Genomic DNA, 15,664 nt, shown 5'->3' on the forward strand with positions numbered 1-15,664 from the left:
TACATAGTTGTATATTCTTCGTTGTGGGTCCCTTCCAGTTGTGGCATGTGGGACGCCGCCTCAGCGTGGTTCGATGAGCAGTGCCATGTCCGCGCCCAGGACCCGAACCAACGAAACACTGGGCCGCCTGCAGCAGAGCGCACGAACCCAACCACTCAGCCACGGGGCCAGCCCCAGTTTCTCATGTTCTTTTAAAGGTAGGGCTACATACTTCTGGCCAGTGTGACACAGACATACAACCCTACGGAGGACTTTCCTTCTGGAATCAGATGGTCTTGCCCTCTGTGGTCTTCATCCTGTCATTCTTACCTCTCTCTCCCGCTTAGGATGCAGACACAATAAACAGAGGGGTTGCAGCTACCTGGTAACCATGGGTAACCCAAGCAAGAGGAAGGAAGTCAAGAATGTCAGAGTCAAGAATCCAGGTCTTTCATGGAATCCATGAGCAGCTGTAACAGCCTTGGAATGCCTACCTCAAGTGTCTTGACATAAGACCAATAAACCCTACGTTTTCAGGCTAGAATTAGGATTTATGTTATTTACAGCCTAATTCACTTCTACTTTATTGCTGTTTTGTTATAAAGTACATGCTGAGTGAATAAATAGATGCATACAATCTATATTTGCTGTTTCTATGATACCCTTAGAAACTAATCATCTTAGTGAAAGGAATTTCTCCTATTTCATAACAGAAGAGAAATTATTTTTACCTTGTGTACTCATAAAGTGCTGGAACAATGCTTTGGTATTGTCTTCGGATAGCCAATAATGCACCAATATAACCACATAATATGAGCAATTCATTTCGAGCTCTAAAAGATAATATGCATATTAATTTAAATTCCATAATTTGAGGTATAGAACATTACTCTCATATATAGTTATTATACTCCTATTTCTGTATTTTGTTGAGTGACATTTACAGCAAAATACGCTTAGAAAATTTTCTAAACTTCTAGATGTTTTATTAATCAGTTAACTTCTATTCAGACATTTATGCTATAACATAAATTGTAATTTAAAATAAAAGACTTTACATAATATTTGACTCTTGCCTTCTTGTTTTTCTCTACTCCTTGACTGTTTCTTCATTTAATTTCTCTAGATCACAGATTTAGGAATTCCTGGCATATGGTGTAGACTCTAGGAAAGGGCAAAGAAGACCCACTCCATTTCCTGCCAGGAAAGGTGCCAAAGCTTCTCAGGCTGCTGTGTTATCTTTTCCACGTGGGCATAAAAGAGAAATAGCCCAAAGCCTCTATTACCAATTATGCATCATCTCTGGGGACTTTAGTTATACGGATAACAATGTTCTTATATGATACTTGAGTTCAGGCATTGTGCCTACTTTTTACCTTCTAGTACTTTCTCTTCATTCCTCCAAACTAGTACGCTTTGCACACAGTGGATATTTAATAGTTTCCTGAAGACTTGAGGTCTAAATCCACCCCAAAGCTTTGAATTAACCCTATTTGAACCACATACATACACATATATAAACTTACACACACTAGGCATTAATAAGTGGGACCACTAATTTATTTCTGTTTCAAATTGACCTCTGTATTTTTTCTTAAGAATCTAAAAATAAAAATGTAATCTTTCTACAAGTGCATCTACCAGTCCAAAATAATCTTCTTTCTTTTTTTTTTTAAGATTTTTTTTTTTTTTAAAGATTGGCACCTGAGCTAACAATTGTTGCCAATCTTCTGTTTTCCTTTTTTTTTTTCTTTCTGCTTTTTCTCCTCAAATCCCCCCAGTACATAGCTGTATATTCTAATTGTGGGTCCTCCTAGTTGTGACACGTGGGACGCCGCATCAACATGGCCTGATGAGCGGTGCCATGTCTGCGCCCAGGATCCAAACCAGGAAAACCCTGGGCCGCCTCAGCAGAGCGCGCGAACTTAACCACTCGGCCACGGGGCCGGCCCCTGATCTTATTTCCTGACCTAAACACCAGGAACAATACATCCATTTTGAAACACTACATAGGTTCAGTTACACATTTTGGGAAAAATGTACTCACTCAGTACATGTATGCAAGACTAATTTTTCTGTACGAATATAACTCAATAGGTCAAGAACAGGGTAAATGGTGTCCAAAGTCCAATCTGAACTCTTGATGTATTCTGACAAAATAAAACCAAAGAAAAGATTCTCTAAGTAACAGTAATAAAACGTGTCCATCCAATTTTTAACTTATGTATTAATTCCCTTTTGGTCAATTCTATCTACCTCTTTATTTGCTAGATCACAAGTATTTGCCTATTTATCTCTTTCAGGTCCCCATACCGCACAATCAGTAATCTCTTTAGTTTTTGAATTTGGAATGGCTAGTGCTTGATTTTAAGGCTGTTTATCAATATGAATAAAAAGATCAAATAAATGAGTAGATTTTAAATTACACCACCAACTAGAAACTTACCTTTGATGAAGTCAATACCAACAGGAAGGGCTTTTTCAGGTTCTTGACTTAACAAGTAATACTTTATAGTTTCAAATATATTGCCATCTGCATGGGCTGTCTCAGCTAACTGCATACATTCCTCTACTGTGGGTAGCTTGCACTAGAAAAGAATTAGTTTGATGGAATTAGTACCCACAAATGTCATCTAGCAAAAAATGCTGAGATTAGTATTTTAGAACAAACATACTGACCAGAGTCAAAAACTACGTTAAATGTAGAAATCTTAAAAGATGCACTCCATCCTCCACATGTTAATTTAATTTCACTTGGCCTTTGAGACAAAGCAACTTTATTTCAAGCAGAAAGGCAAAAAAACACGCAAGCTCTAAAAGTTTTTAGCTTTGACATTCTGAAATGTCGCAAAGTGGAGATTTTGAGCCCATGAAATCTCCTTACTGTAAAATGAAAAGCAATACTCCCCATTTTTTTAAATAATTGTTTTTCTGTTAAACTTGAGCATCTACTCCTCCGTCAGGTAAATTCTTCTGCTTCCATGATGCAGGCAGGAATTAAGTTATCGTTTATATCAAACGATAACTTCTGGGATGTTCATGCTTTTTGAAGTGTAGGTGTTAAAGTTTGTTGGTTTGTTTCTAAGCAACACTTAGAAATAGTTCAACGCTTTCTCTCACCAGACTTGGGCAACCACTCTGAGAGGAGCTTCCACTGCACCACGTATTTTGTGTTGTGACCCCAGATGACGTGGTCCATCCATAGGAAGGTCATCTATCGCCTCTCCTTTGAGATTTGTCACCCTTTCCCCTCTCACTTGTCTTTCACATCCCTTTAAATCACTAAGATGGTTTGTTCAATTTATTTATTTATTAATGCATTTATTCAATAGTTTCATATTTCCTGTTATTTAAAAGTTAGGTAAACTGAACATTTTGATCCCTCAATCTCTCTCAAAAAAATTACAACAAACTAAATGAAAGGAGCTCTCATGTATGTGACACGTCACATTCTTTCCTCCTCTCTCTTCACCAAATGCCAGTTATTTCCTGAGCAAGCACTATGTGCCGGGGGCCATGCCTGGATGCACAGAGCGAGCTTCTTCATGAGGACGCGTTCTCTGAGTAGAGGGAATAAAAAGTGGCTCCCATTGAAATTCCATTCTCAAATAGAATTGCAATAAGAAGAGTAAGAGGATCATCTTTTTGACTCTTATCCTTTCTTAAAATTCTAAAGTTACGTAAGTTAACATAATATTTGGATATATAATTTTTAGTATTACTTGTGAAATTGCCCAGGGTTATTAACACTTTTCACATACTAACTAGTCTTTCTAAAGAGTTACTAATGAAGCCTGACCAGAGAGTCTAATCATATCCTTTCAGAGTGTGTGGTGAAAAGATGAGGGGGGGAATGCTGTTCTCGTCCCCATCATCAACAGCTGTGTAAACACGGACAAGGATGCAGCCTCTCTAAGCCCCCATATTGACACCTGCGTTAGTGTACATTAAAATGCGACACAGCAAATGTAAAGGACAACTGAAAAAAACCACTCCTGCCTCCTTCTGTATGCATCTTAATTCCAACATAAAAATAGTTTTTATTTGTCATGTTTATAAAACCAAAGCACAGCTTACATAAAATATGATTCACAGAATATAAAGTATATAATAATCATCTCACAACCCACTGGTAACTTTGAACATTTATCCTTTCACAAGTATTTCCCCTGATACCACACACACTCACACATACACGCACTCACACACATGCACTCATTCACACACACATTTTTTTTTTTTAAATTGGCCCCGGGCTAACATCTGTCGCCAATCTTCGGTTTTTTTTTCTTCTTCTCTCCAAAGCCCCCCAGTACATAGATGCATATTCTAGTTGTAGGTCCTTCTAGTTCCCCTATGTGGGACGCCACCTCAGCATGGCTTGATGAGCAGTGCTAGGTCTGCGCCCAGGATCCTAACCCTGGGCCGCCGAAGCAGAGCACATGGAACTTAACCACTCCGCTATGGGGCTGGGCCCACACACACTCTTGATCTATCTATATTAACGCGATAGTCAGTATGCATCCATTATTGAATGAAAAGGACCTCCCCACGGGGAAAAAATCAAAGTTCATATAAGTGACACAAACTTTGTTATTCTGAGAGTTAAAAATGAGAAAATGTTTTACTTATATCTTATCTTAAAAGAACTGTACATATCTTCTTAAATATGCTACAAATAAAATAAATATGTTCACAGCTATTTTCAAAATGAAAGTCATATGGCATGTGCATAGTTTCATAATCTGCACTTTATTTAATTTTTATAGCCACCTACCTATGTCAATAAAAACAGAAGTTCATGATCCTTTTAATGTATTAACAGCACTGAAATATAGAAATGTACTATAACATATAAATAATCTCCCTATTTTGGGCATTTTGGTTGTTTTTATATATAATCTTGGTACATAAATTCCTATATCCTGCAAAGGAGTATTTTTTCAAAGCACTTTAGAATAATGCATGCAATGTGAGTTTACAACAAAAAGATGGTCATCTAGGAAGCAGGCCTTCACAGACAACGAATCTGCTGGTGCCTAATCTTAGACTTCCCAGCTTCCAGAACGTGGGGAAAAAAAGAAACTATCCTTGAGCCTCAGACAGGAACAATGAATGCTGACCCCTCCGGTATTTCTTCTATCAAGAATAGCTTCTGAGATGAAGAAACTGAAGTCTAGCAGCTAAAAGGGCTAAGCAAAGAGTTCAAGAGGATATCAGAACTGAAACAGAGGTCTTCTGATGCCCAGTCCAGAGTGCTCCCCTCCACCCATGACACCTTTCTACGTTTTAGTATTGGACCCAGTATGGAGATCTATCTATTTGCAACTTTTACACCATGGCATTCTGCAAGGATGGCAATAATTGTATGCACATTAGTATCATAAAAAAGTGATTTACCAAAAAACCTCCAAACCTTCATTACTTCTTTTAAAGATCCTAAATTGTCTATTTTTAAAAAGTGAGCACACATGGACCCTAAGATGCAAGGAGGTGCAGTGGGAAGGGCTTGTGAGTCGGAGTAAGAGATGCTGAAGTTGCTGTTCTCACTCACTCCACCATTGACTAACTCAGGCCAGTTCCTCACCTTCCTTGAGTTCATTTTCTTTGTCAATAAGAACAATATCCCCTGCTTTTCAGGGTTTCATGAGAATTGAGTAAAATACAAATACATGTGAAATTTTAGAGCCATTCCAAGTATACAGCAGAAGCTCAATGGTACTTCTTATTGTTATCATTTTTATTGTATTTATAAAAGGGTCCTAAAGGGACCATCTAATTGTTTCTCTGCATGTCTCTCTGTTTGCAGGAACCTAAAATTAGTTAAATCATAGTATTGCATTCCGAACTAGACTGTTTAATATCATCAGCATACCTTCTCATGAAGATCATTTATCTCTTCAGTGCACCCTGGGTAGAAAGCACAGAGTTTCACTAACTGTAGTTCATTATCAGGAGTCATCAGGAGAAGATCGGCTGCCAAATTCCTATTCACATAACAAAGGGGAAACTTCAATGGGGCAAATAATCTAAAAATAACATTTAGAACAATTTCAAAGGAAAAAGACTCTTATTACCTCTTTTGCTTTTCTATTTACATAAACAGCACTAATTTCCTGCTTAATTATGAAACTCCTCTAAATATAGATTACAGAAACCAAAGGGCATGAATAAAAAGTGAATTAGGAAATTCCTAAATATTTTTTAAAAATCTACCCTGACTCTTTACATATTTACAATTAATTTTGTTATTATACAATAATTCTCTAACCAAACTAAATAGCATTAGAAATGTTCTTTGGAGCAAATTACAAAGCACATGTGTGAAAGCTAATTCTCATCGACTTGGTTATGCTGCTAACACTGGACAGTTGTGTCAGCCCACTCATTAAAGCTGGCAGGGTACTTAGATATTTTCAGTTTAGAATTTGGGGACTCTGCATATTTCTTAAACTTTAGGTGGAAATCAAAGATAGAAATGCAGCTTTCTGATTTACTTTTCAAAGATTCCATCAATGGAATAAATCATTTTAAAATAAGGCATTTAAAAAGTTGTATACACATAGATTTACATTCAAAATATTGTGTATAAAATCCTTTTTAAGAATCCAGTGAAGAGTGAAGAGTTTTTGGTTGACTGCATCATAACTGAGTAAATGCTAATTTTTAATGATTCAAGATGTTATTATTCAACTTTCAAGAAATTGATATATACACATGCAGCATGCCTTTAGAATAGGCAATATTTCGAATGTGAATTTATGAAGGGCTAGCTGTGCACTCAGTGTAAAATCCTCTTTCATCTTTATTGTGAAGCCTTCAGTAAATTCTGCATTGGTCATTTATGTAAATAAATTATTTTTAACATTAAGAGACGTAAAATCAAGAATATAGTGAGTATAGGGGGCTGGCCCATAGGCGTAGCAGTTAAGTTTGGGTGCTCTGCTTCCGTGGCCCGGGGTGCACCAGTTTGGATCCCAGGCACGGACCTACACACGGGTCAGCAAGTAATGCTGTGGCAGGTGTCTCACATATAAAGTGGAGGAAGACAGGCGCGGATGTTAACTCAGGGCTAATCTTCCTCAAAAAAAAAAAAAAAAGAACATAGCAATATAGAACAGGAATAGAGATAATTTGTGTGTGTCAAATTTTCTATCATCATTGGGCAGGTTAAGTTTTTGAGTGTTTTCACAAGTACCAAATTTGAGTAATTTATCTGTTCCTGCTAAAAAGTATAAATGACTTTGTTTTCTGACCAACATTTAACAGTGGTTTTTAATAATGTTCATGAGAATATAGAAATCATCATTTACTTTTACAGTGTGTAAAATAGCTGTGCTAACACTATTCAAGCGTCTATGAACTACAGATAAAAATCTGGCTTTCTTACCACAGAACTATATCCTGATACAGTGAAATTTACACCAATGCTAGCTAATTTTATTCACTCTTTAGTCTATACTATTCATTGAAAATTCAGTACACCAATTGGGGAAAATGGACGTATATGTAATGATACAGACCAACCAAATGATCTAAATTCCTAAATTTCACTATCAGAACAGGAGCTTTAATTTGCTTAGCTGAGTCAGCCATTATTTTGTGTTGTAGAAAGCCACAGTTCATTTATTACACTAGCTTTCAGTAGAAAATCATGAGTGATTTTGTACCGAGGTTATAGGAACTGTTCTCATTACTTTGGAGTTAGGTTTTATATAAGTTATATAAATGAATTGGTATTCTATAAAACAATGAAGCAAAAACAGCTACTGATGATTTCTTAATAGAGTTGTTATTCTAAAAGTAAAACATAAATTTTTAAATTAAACAGTTTTATAAAACTAAATAATACCTGTATCCAACAGATGGAAAGCTAAAAAGAAAATAATTTTGAATATGAATACGATGACTATGCAATGAGAACCAAGAAGAAGCAAACTTCCACCAATAAACAGAAAAAATGTAAAGTATTCTTGGTTTATAAAATTATGAGCATTCTCTTGAAATTATGCAGCTGTCTTAATTATCTTTTCAAATTTGTGGAGCTCTACTAACAGACATAAGGATTACAGATTTCCCCTGGAAATAAACCTGATCAGCAGCATATATTCCAGAATGTGAACTTTATACTGGTTTCTGGTACACATATCTATGGATATATAAAGGAAAACTCTTGGGAGGAATTATAAAGAAATAGAAATTTGTTTTATATTAAAAGCAACTAAGACATATAGTTAGTTGAAAGATTTTTAAATCTCTTCTATATTTAACATCTATTTCTGTTTTGCTACTTTGTACCCTTATTTTTTAAAAAAACTAATCACATTTTATTTAGATTAGATGATGACTCTTAGCAAGGAGTCAGTCACCTCTGTGAGTAAATAATTTGAGTTAGATCTCATGCTTTGGGATGGGTCTAGGGCAAGTCAGGGTAACTATGTTACTGACTACCACAGTTCTTGACAGAGGGAAAACTGGCTACTCTCAGAGGATGGTCAGCATGAAATACATTTAAGTCTAAGACTGATGGTGGGGTACCACTACATTTTAGTGGGGGGAAGGGAGCTCTTATATCACTGTAAGATATGGGTAAAAATTAGAATAATTCTGAGATTCCTGATTCATTATGAAGCGCCCAGATCCAGACAGAAAAAGAGAATGGACAGTGTTGCTCTTTTTCTGAGTTAGCCCCACGTATGGAGGTGGTATAGCGTGATAGCTGACAGAATGAGTGTTTGTGTCCCCCCCAAATTCCTATGTTGGAAACTAATCCCCAGTGTAATGGTATGTGGAAGTGCGGCCTTTGGGAGGTGATTAGGTCATGAGGACAGAGACCTCATGAATGGGATCAGTGCCCTTATAAAAGAGGCCACAGAGAGCTCCCTAACCCTTTCCACCATGTGAGCACCATGTGAGAAGACGGCCAATTATGGACTAGGAAGCCAGCTCTCATCACACACCGAATCTGTCAGCACTCAATTGTGGGCTCTTCAGCCTCCAGAACTATGAGAAATAGATTTCTGCTGTTTATAAGCCACCCAGGCTGTGGTATTTTCTTATAGCAGCCCGAACTGACTAGGACAGTAGCTCAGTGCAAACTCTGAAGCCAGTTTATGTAGCTTTGAATCTTGGCTCTCCCACTTTCTGAGACCTGAGGCGAATCAGGATCTTCTGCAGAGCATCTAGAGAGTTTTCATGTAAAGTGCTTAAAACAGTGCTTGGCACACAGTGAGCAGGAAAGACGCGTTATTATTATTATTACTATCTGTAGTGTTCAACAGTGGAGTCGATATAGCTCCATTTTAAGAGCAGTGTTTGTGTGCATGGGGTATACCTGGGGAGAGGTGAAAGTCCTGATAAGTTTATTTAGAAACGTCTTCAGGTTCTAAGTATTTGCGGGAAAGAGAAGATAAAAGTCTAAAATCATCTTTATTCAACAAACGTCTAGTGAGTGACAGCATCACATCTTTCCTGAAGGTGCCTCCATCGTGAAGGACCGTCTGCCTAAAGAACAGGACTGCAGATGTGAGCGAGAATTCTCTGACCTGGATTGCCAGCTCACTCACAGACTTTTCAGGGTCTGTCTCTTAGAGTATTGCCCAAGTTTGGGGAAACAGCCAAACCTTAAACTAAGACACAAGATCTGAGAAGAATGAGTGTAGATATGCAGAATTTAACATGAGGGAATGTGCTGTCCTGATAATCGTAAGAAGGGCACATTTATCGTCTCATGATGCTTTATGTGCTTGAAATGTTATGGAATTACAACGGGGCTACTTCAGAACAGGTCATGGTAGATTTCTTATAGAACCATGGGAGTTCTCACCATTCCTTCATTCTCACATCACCATTTCCTCCCAATATCTTATCTTTTATTTAAAAAAGGAGACCCTATATTCTCAAAAGCACATCTTATCAGATGCAATTTACAACATTTAAAAAATGTATCCCCTCACTATAAAAGTATTCTTTGAATTTAGAAATTCTTACCACGTTGAAATCATCATGCATTTTCTCGCCAATAATTCCAGGGCGTAGTGGGTTGCTGGTGCAGCAGACTCTCCCAGAACCTTGCCCACAGAGACGGCCAACTCCAGCTCATTCCCACGAATCAGGGACGCCATAGCAAGCTTGCTCAATGAGAAAACAATTTCTTCAATTTCACAGATGCTGGGTAGGACCATCATTCCCCACCAAACTCATAAAGTAGATAAAGCAGTGTTAACCTATAATCAATTATTCTTATAAAATATTGAATGCAATATTTATACAAAGGACTTATGTAAAAGCAAGTGCAATTTTCAGATGGAAAAGCTGATAAGGAGACACCCAGGAAATTTTATTAGGTCAGAATTTAAGAGTTTAGAACCTTTGCTCATATTTTTATAATTAATGACTAACAGTCTCTCTGCAATATTCTCAACGTGTCCTTCAGTCTCTCTATCCGAAAAAAATGTAAATCCTTAAAAGCTTCTTCACTACTGTACAGTGATTATCAATTACTCCACAAAGCCAATATATCTAAGGCTACACGCAAAATAAAATCTATACCTTTACTTAATATTTTCTTTATTACATTAGTGGGTCAAATGGAAAATACCTTAAAAACATAACTTGTGAAGAATATGCTAAAGTATATGTAAAAATAAGTGCTTTCACAAGTCAGATATTCTGAGTCCAAGTCTAGCGACTTTTCCCTTACACACTACTGCTTCTTATACATATGCTGAAATACTTAAAGTTGTTACAAATGTGTATCTTGAGATAAAAAATAAACACGTTAAGCAAATAAAGAAAAAAGATCTCACAGTCTGTAGAGTTTATGTGTGCTTATCAGGCATGCAATTACCCAGGCGTGGAAAGCATGCAAAACCAGACCGTACACAGGAAGTCAATAGTTTTTCCCCTCAAACACCAGGACACATCTTAAGAGCTTTTCATCCACACAAACCAGTTTGAAATGTTGTACCTCAATATTATCTACAGCGAGGTGGCAGCACGCAGCCAGGACAGCTCGTCCATCCTGAAAATGCCATTCTGCCAGTTCGGTACTGACTTTGTGCAGGAGTCTAGGGAGAAAAAGAACATATATTCTGTGCAAACACAAAGATTCCATCATGAAAGTGAACTAATGCCCTTTGATAACAACCTGATTAAGGGATCAAATAAGATTTAATTCGATATCCTTGATTTAGGTATAAAGCCTGATTTGGAGGAAAAAATCAGGAAAGTAGTCTTTCTTAACAGATGAGCTGATCAGCCCCCCAACCGCCACCCCGACACTTGTCAGAAGAAAAGTCTAATTTTCAAAATTCACCATTCTACATTGCATAATTTATGACTCAGCTATGGGGTAGTCAACCTTACAAGAAATACAGGGGAAACTGAAACTATCCCAAATTTAGGTGGTGACCAAAATATGGGTAGTGCGTGTTAGATCTTTAAAATGTCAAGTTTAGAAACGGCAGCGAACAGCAAGAAAGAACCAGGAAGGAACATGCTAGTCCCCACACATTACTTGCTTAACATTTTATGATTTTTTTTGCTTGAAATGTGTCCTAAAAGTTTAAATATCCTATTTTCTCAGGGTATAATAGGAGCCAACAGATGAGGCAGGGGAAGGTAGATTATTAGATTTAAAAAAGGTCAAAAGGCTAAAGAATTCTAATTTCTAATTTCTATTTCTTTTAAAAACATAACTATTTGAATTTCTTCTTTAAGAGGCCCAAATGTTATTCTAGACACTAACGGTGGGTTATGGGATTATGAACCACGTTCCTGCGATATTATCGGTACTGACTTTACAGTGAAACATTAGTTGATGAGTTTAAGTACATATAAGTACATTTCTCTATTCATCCAGGAACGGATGCTGTGATGGAACTAGATGGTGGTGAGAAATGCAGTTGTGGACATGAGCCAGTCAAGTCTTCTGCATACAAGAAGGATGAACTGCATGGCCCTTGAAAACTCCTAAAGGGAAACCAACCGGAAAATGTATTGACCCCAAACAAAGAATAAATGGCTCACTCATTAAAGTCTTCATTGTAGATATCATCAGAATATGAAGACCCTTTAGGTGCAGAAACATGAAAGGTTTGCATATTTCCCTCACAAGCAGCCTGGAATTTAATGAGATCATTAGTTAATCTTTAGCTAATTATTAACTGACCAATTTCAGAATATTATTTTGAGCAAAGTATACTTAAATCATGTTTGAGATTTATACTACAATTGAAGATACCCTTGGAATGCGTGAAAAAAAATGTGAACTCCTTTGTGAGTATGAATGTGAAGCATCAAGTAAATATTTACTAGAAAAAGTTGCTCAAGCATATATAATGTTCAGCAGTAGAGAAAAGGTCAGAGTTCAGAGATGGCTGTACATTTAAAGATCTAAAATATGTTCAGGGTGACCAGAGCAAAGAGAGCGTGACTGAAATGTTGAGACAAAGGCTGGGAAGTGGACAGAAGCCAAGCCATGCAAGACTTTGTCAACCATGTAAAGGTGAGTCAGTCAACACAATCTTCTCGCTTCCTCATTGCCCACCCACCAGCATGAGCAGCGTGTGCAATGATGTAGTTGTACCTGTGCAACGAGCAGAGCTTCTTTAAGCTGACCTCTTGACATAAAGAAATTGACTAATTTTTTCACTTCGCCAATAGCTATGCAGTACGGAATGACATCATCCTTATCTTCCTGGATTAATTGATCAGCTCTCCTAAGAAAAGAAGAACCATTTTTTCTTTCTACAATATACTAATTTCAAGGTTCTCAGTTGGACTGAGATTTTCTGAAATATCTAAAATATAAATAAAATAAAATATCTAAATATTTAAAATTTGCAGCAGATTTCATAAAACCCTTTTGCATATCACTTTTTAAAAAGACATTTTTATAATCAAATCAGCTATGGAAGATAAATAAAAGTTTTCTAAAATGGTAAATACTATTGTCCTCGTTTTCCCTTAGAACATTACATATTTTCATATTTAAAGGCACTGAACATTTTGTCCTAAAATTTGTATAGTTTTGCTTTAGTGAGCCTAACAATGAATAGAGAGCCTCTAAATGCAAGTAGCTTAAAAATCATTAAAAAGGATAACACAGGAACATAAACATTGTAACAAAATGCAGAATACTGTAAGTGCCTCAAGCAAGGTAGTTTAAAGAAAAATCGTGTTCTGGATGTGAGGGAGAGAGCGGATCCCGATCTTGGAGTCTGTGAAGGGTACACGTGTGTCTGTCTCTGTCTCTGCATCCATCACTATCTGTCTGTCTGTCTCTGTTTCTTTTTTCCTACCTAAGTCTCAGGTACCTTCTCAATGATCAACCTAGGAAATTCCATTTTTAATGTTTAACCTCAGTTTTGTTGACAATCTGCTATGTTTAATTCACACTGGCATTTGCCATAAACTACATTTCAATTGCCAATCTTTGGGTAGGTGCAGCAGCCGCTTTTTATATTGTTTGACCAGCTTAATGTTAACAGTCCCCAAATCATAGGGTCACTGGGGTTCTCCCCAACAGCTGTGTTTTTACCGTGTGACCCTGATTTCCTTGTTATAGCTGTTTATAAATAATATTCTCCTCATGGGTGTTTGGAACTAGGACTGAGAGACCACCAATCGGTCTCTCTGAATGGCGGATCTATAAAACATAAACTTTGGAGTCTTGGGGAGACCATTTTCTGGTCACCACGTGAACTAAGGGGCAGAGAAAATCAGGTGCTGGTTTTCAAAGATAAATGAAATAGAGTTTTTGCTGAGGTTGAAACAAACTTGTTTTGTGAAAAAAAATCCTCTGCTAACCTGACTTTATTAAGGTTTCAATGGGAGCAATAACATTTGCAATGGTGCACTGAGGGTCCAGGAATTTAGGATTGTGTGGGATTCTCAGAGCTTAGGACAGGGAGCCTACAGTCTGAGGACTGGAGCCAGCCCGTTGCTTAACTTACTGCTGGGAAAGTAGGTGTGAGGGAACGGTCTGCTTCCCCGTGGCGAATGCGTTAATCCTTCTGGATTTCATGTTTAGCCTCTGATTGACTTTTATTTGTACATGTGAGTTGCAGTTGAATTTTGCTCCAAACCATGTCCCACAAAAGAAAAATCAAAACTTTTCATTTTTAATGCCAGAAGCAAAGTAATTGCTCATTAAATAGTACTCTGCAGGTCTAGCACCGTGACAGGCACATAGTGAACACTAAATAAATATTTGTTGAACGAATGAATAGAATGGAATAGAATAGAAGAGAGAATAGTCTTAGGTTGTGGGTTGAATTGTGTCCCCCAAGAGATATGCCGAAGTCCTAACACATAGTATCTGTGAACGTAACGCTATTTGGAAATAAGGTCTTTGCCAATATAATTAGTCAAGATAGAGTTACACTGGATTAGGGTAGACCCTAAATCCAATATGACTCTCTGGTGTCCTTATAAAAAGAGAGAAATTTGGACACAGAGACACACAGGGAATAAAACCATGTGAAGACAAGGCAGAGGCTGGAGTGATAGGTCTATGAGCCAGCGGACGCCAAGGATGGCCAGTAATCACCAGAAGCTGGGGGAGAAGCACGGAGCCAATTCTTCCTCAGAACCATCAGTAGGAACCAACCCTGCTGAAAACTTAGTATGCAACTACAGGGCTACAAGAGAATACATCTCTGCTGTTTTAAGTCACCAGTTTGCGGTACTTTGTTACGGGAGCCCTAGGGACGCTGATGCATCCCAGGAAAAACCTTGTTTGTTTATTGCATTCTAGAACAAGGACATTTAGTTAAACCTGCTCAGTGGTAAAACTCTTCTTCATCATCAGTATCTCCCTTATATCCACAGAGAGGAAATGGTAGTAATTAGTGTCTAAAGAAAGAATTTTTGAGATTATTTATAGAATAAGTATTCGATGAACTTTTGGTAACCTTCAGGAAATCTTACCACTTATATTTCAACAGCAATATATTAACCAATGAGCATGTTTACTGATCTCCTCCACTGACAAGGGGAAATTTGCCTTCTGCTATCTTTATCAGATGCCAGATGAAACATAAGAACACCAAAATGACTTGGAACTTGTTTAATTTACTGTATCAGTAGACATAAAATTCCATTATTATTTAAAACAACATATGAGTAAAAAATCTCAAAAGCTACCATCACATTTCTATATTGCTTCTACTTTAACATAGTTTCAAACATCTGTGTGGACACTCACTCTCTGCCTTACCTCTGCATTAACTTCTTCCAGTATTTCACAGAGACGCCTGGTGCAACTGACAAGGCTTTGTCCCACTAGAAGAGAAGAAAAGAAAAGCAGAAACGTATCTATTTTGAGTACACTGTCTAACTCTCAACAGACTTTTTTTAATGAACTCATATTTATAATATGAGTTTTTAGAGTGTTTGGATTTCCAGGAATATTTTTGTATTCTATGAATAAAGTTATATAGAGTACAAATATTACCACACTTTAAAATAAAGTAGGATATGAAAATTCTATTAGCTAGCAGGGGAAAATCCCAAACCGAGAGAGAGAGAAAGAGGGAAGGGGAGAGAGAAAGAAGGTAGGGGAAAGGGATAGTAACTAAACTAAGTTGTTTGCAAATATATTAACTCATCTTCCAACACAACACCAGAGTAATTTGTTCTGTGGTATTCTATGTTCAAAATAATAGATACTGAAATTTTT

General features: G+C 37.2%; 1 protein-coding gene across 3 annotated transcripts in view; it reads right to left on the reverse strand.

Annotated features, from left to right (window-relative positions):
• Window positions 1-15,664, reverse strand: part of WDR17 (WD repeat domain 17) — a 100,984-nt gene that overhangs the window by 11,192 nt on the left and 74,128 nt on the right. For all 3 annotated transcript variants that reach the window (XR_006886659.1, XM_046648634.1, XM_046648635.1), the window contains exons 19-27: window positions 15,203-15,267; window positions 12,569-12,701; window positions 12,010-12,101; window positions 10,949-11,048; window positions 9,970-10,109; window positions 5,855-5,966; window positions 2,426-2,567; window positions 2,027-2,129; window positions 711-812 (exon numbers count right to left, since the gene is read on the reverse strand). Coding sequence is in view for 2 of the 3 variants with exons in the window: in XM_046648634.1 (XP_046504590.1) it covers window positions 711-812; window positions 2,027-2,129; window positions 2,426-2,567; window positions 5,855-5,966; window positions 9,970-10,109; window positions 10,949-11,048; window positions 12,010-12,101; window positions 12,569-12,701; window positions 15,203-15,267 (989 nt within the window). In the remaining variant the exon portion in view is untranslated. The remainder of the gene's footprint in view (window positions 1-710; window positions 813-2,026; window positions 2,130-2,425; window positions 2,568-5,854; window positions 5,967-9,969; window positions 10,110-10,948; window positions 11,049-12,009; window positions 12,102-12,568; window positions 12,702-15,202; window positions 15,268-15,664) is intronic.

This window comes from Equus quagga, chromosome 22 (assembly GCF_021613505.1).
Source record: "Equus quagga isolate Etosha38 chromosome 22, UCLA_HA_Equagga_1.0, whole genome shotgun sequence".
Taxonomy (NCBI): Eukaryota; Metazoa; Chordata; class Mammalia; order Perissodactyla; family Equidae; genus Equus; species Equus quagga.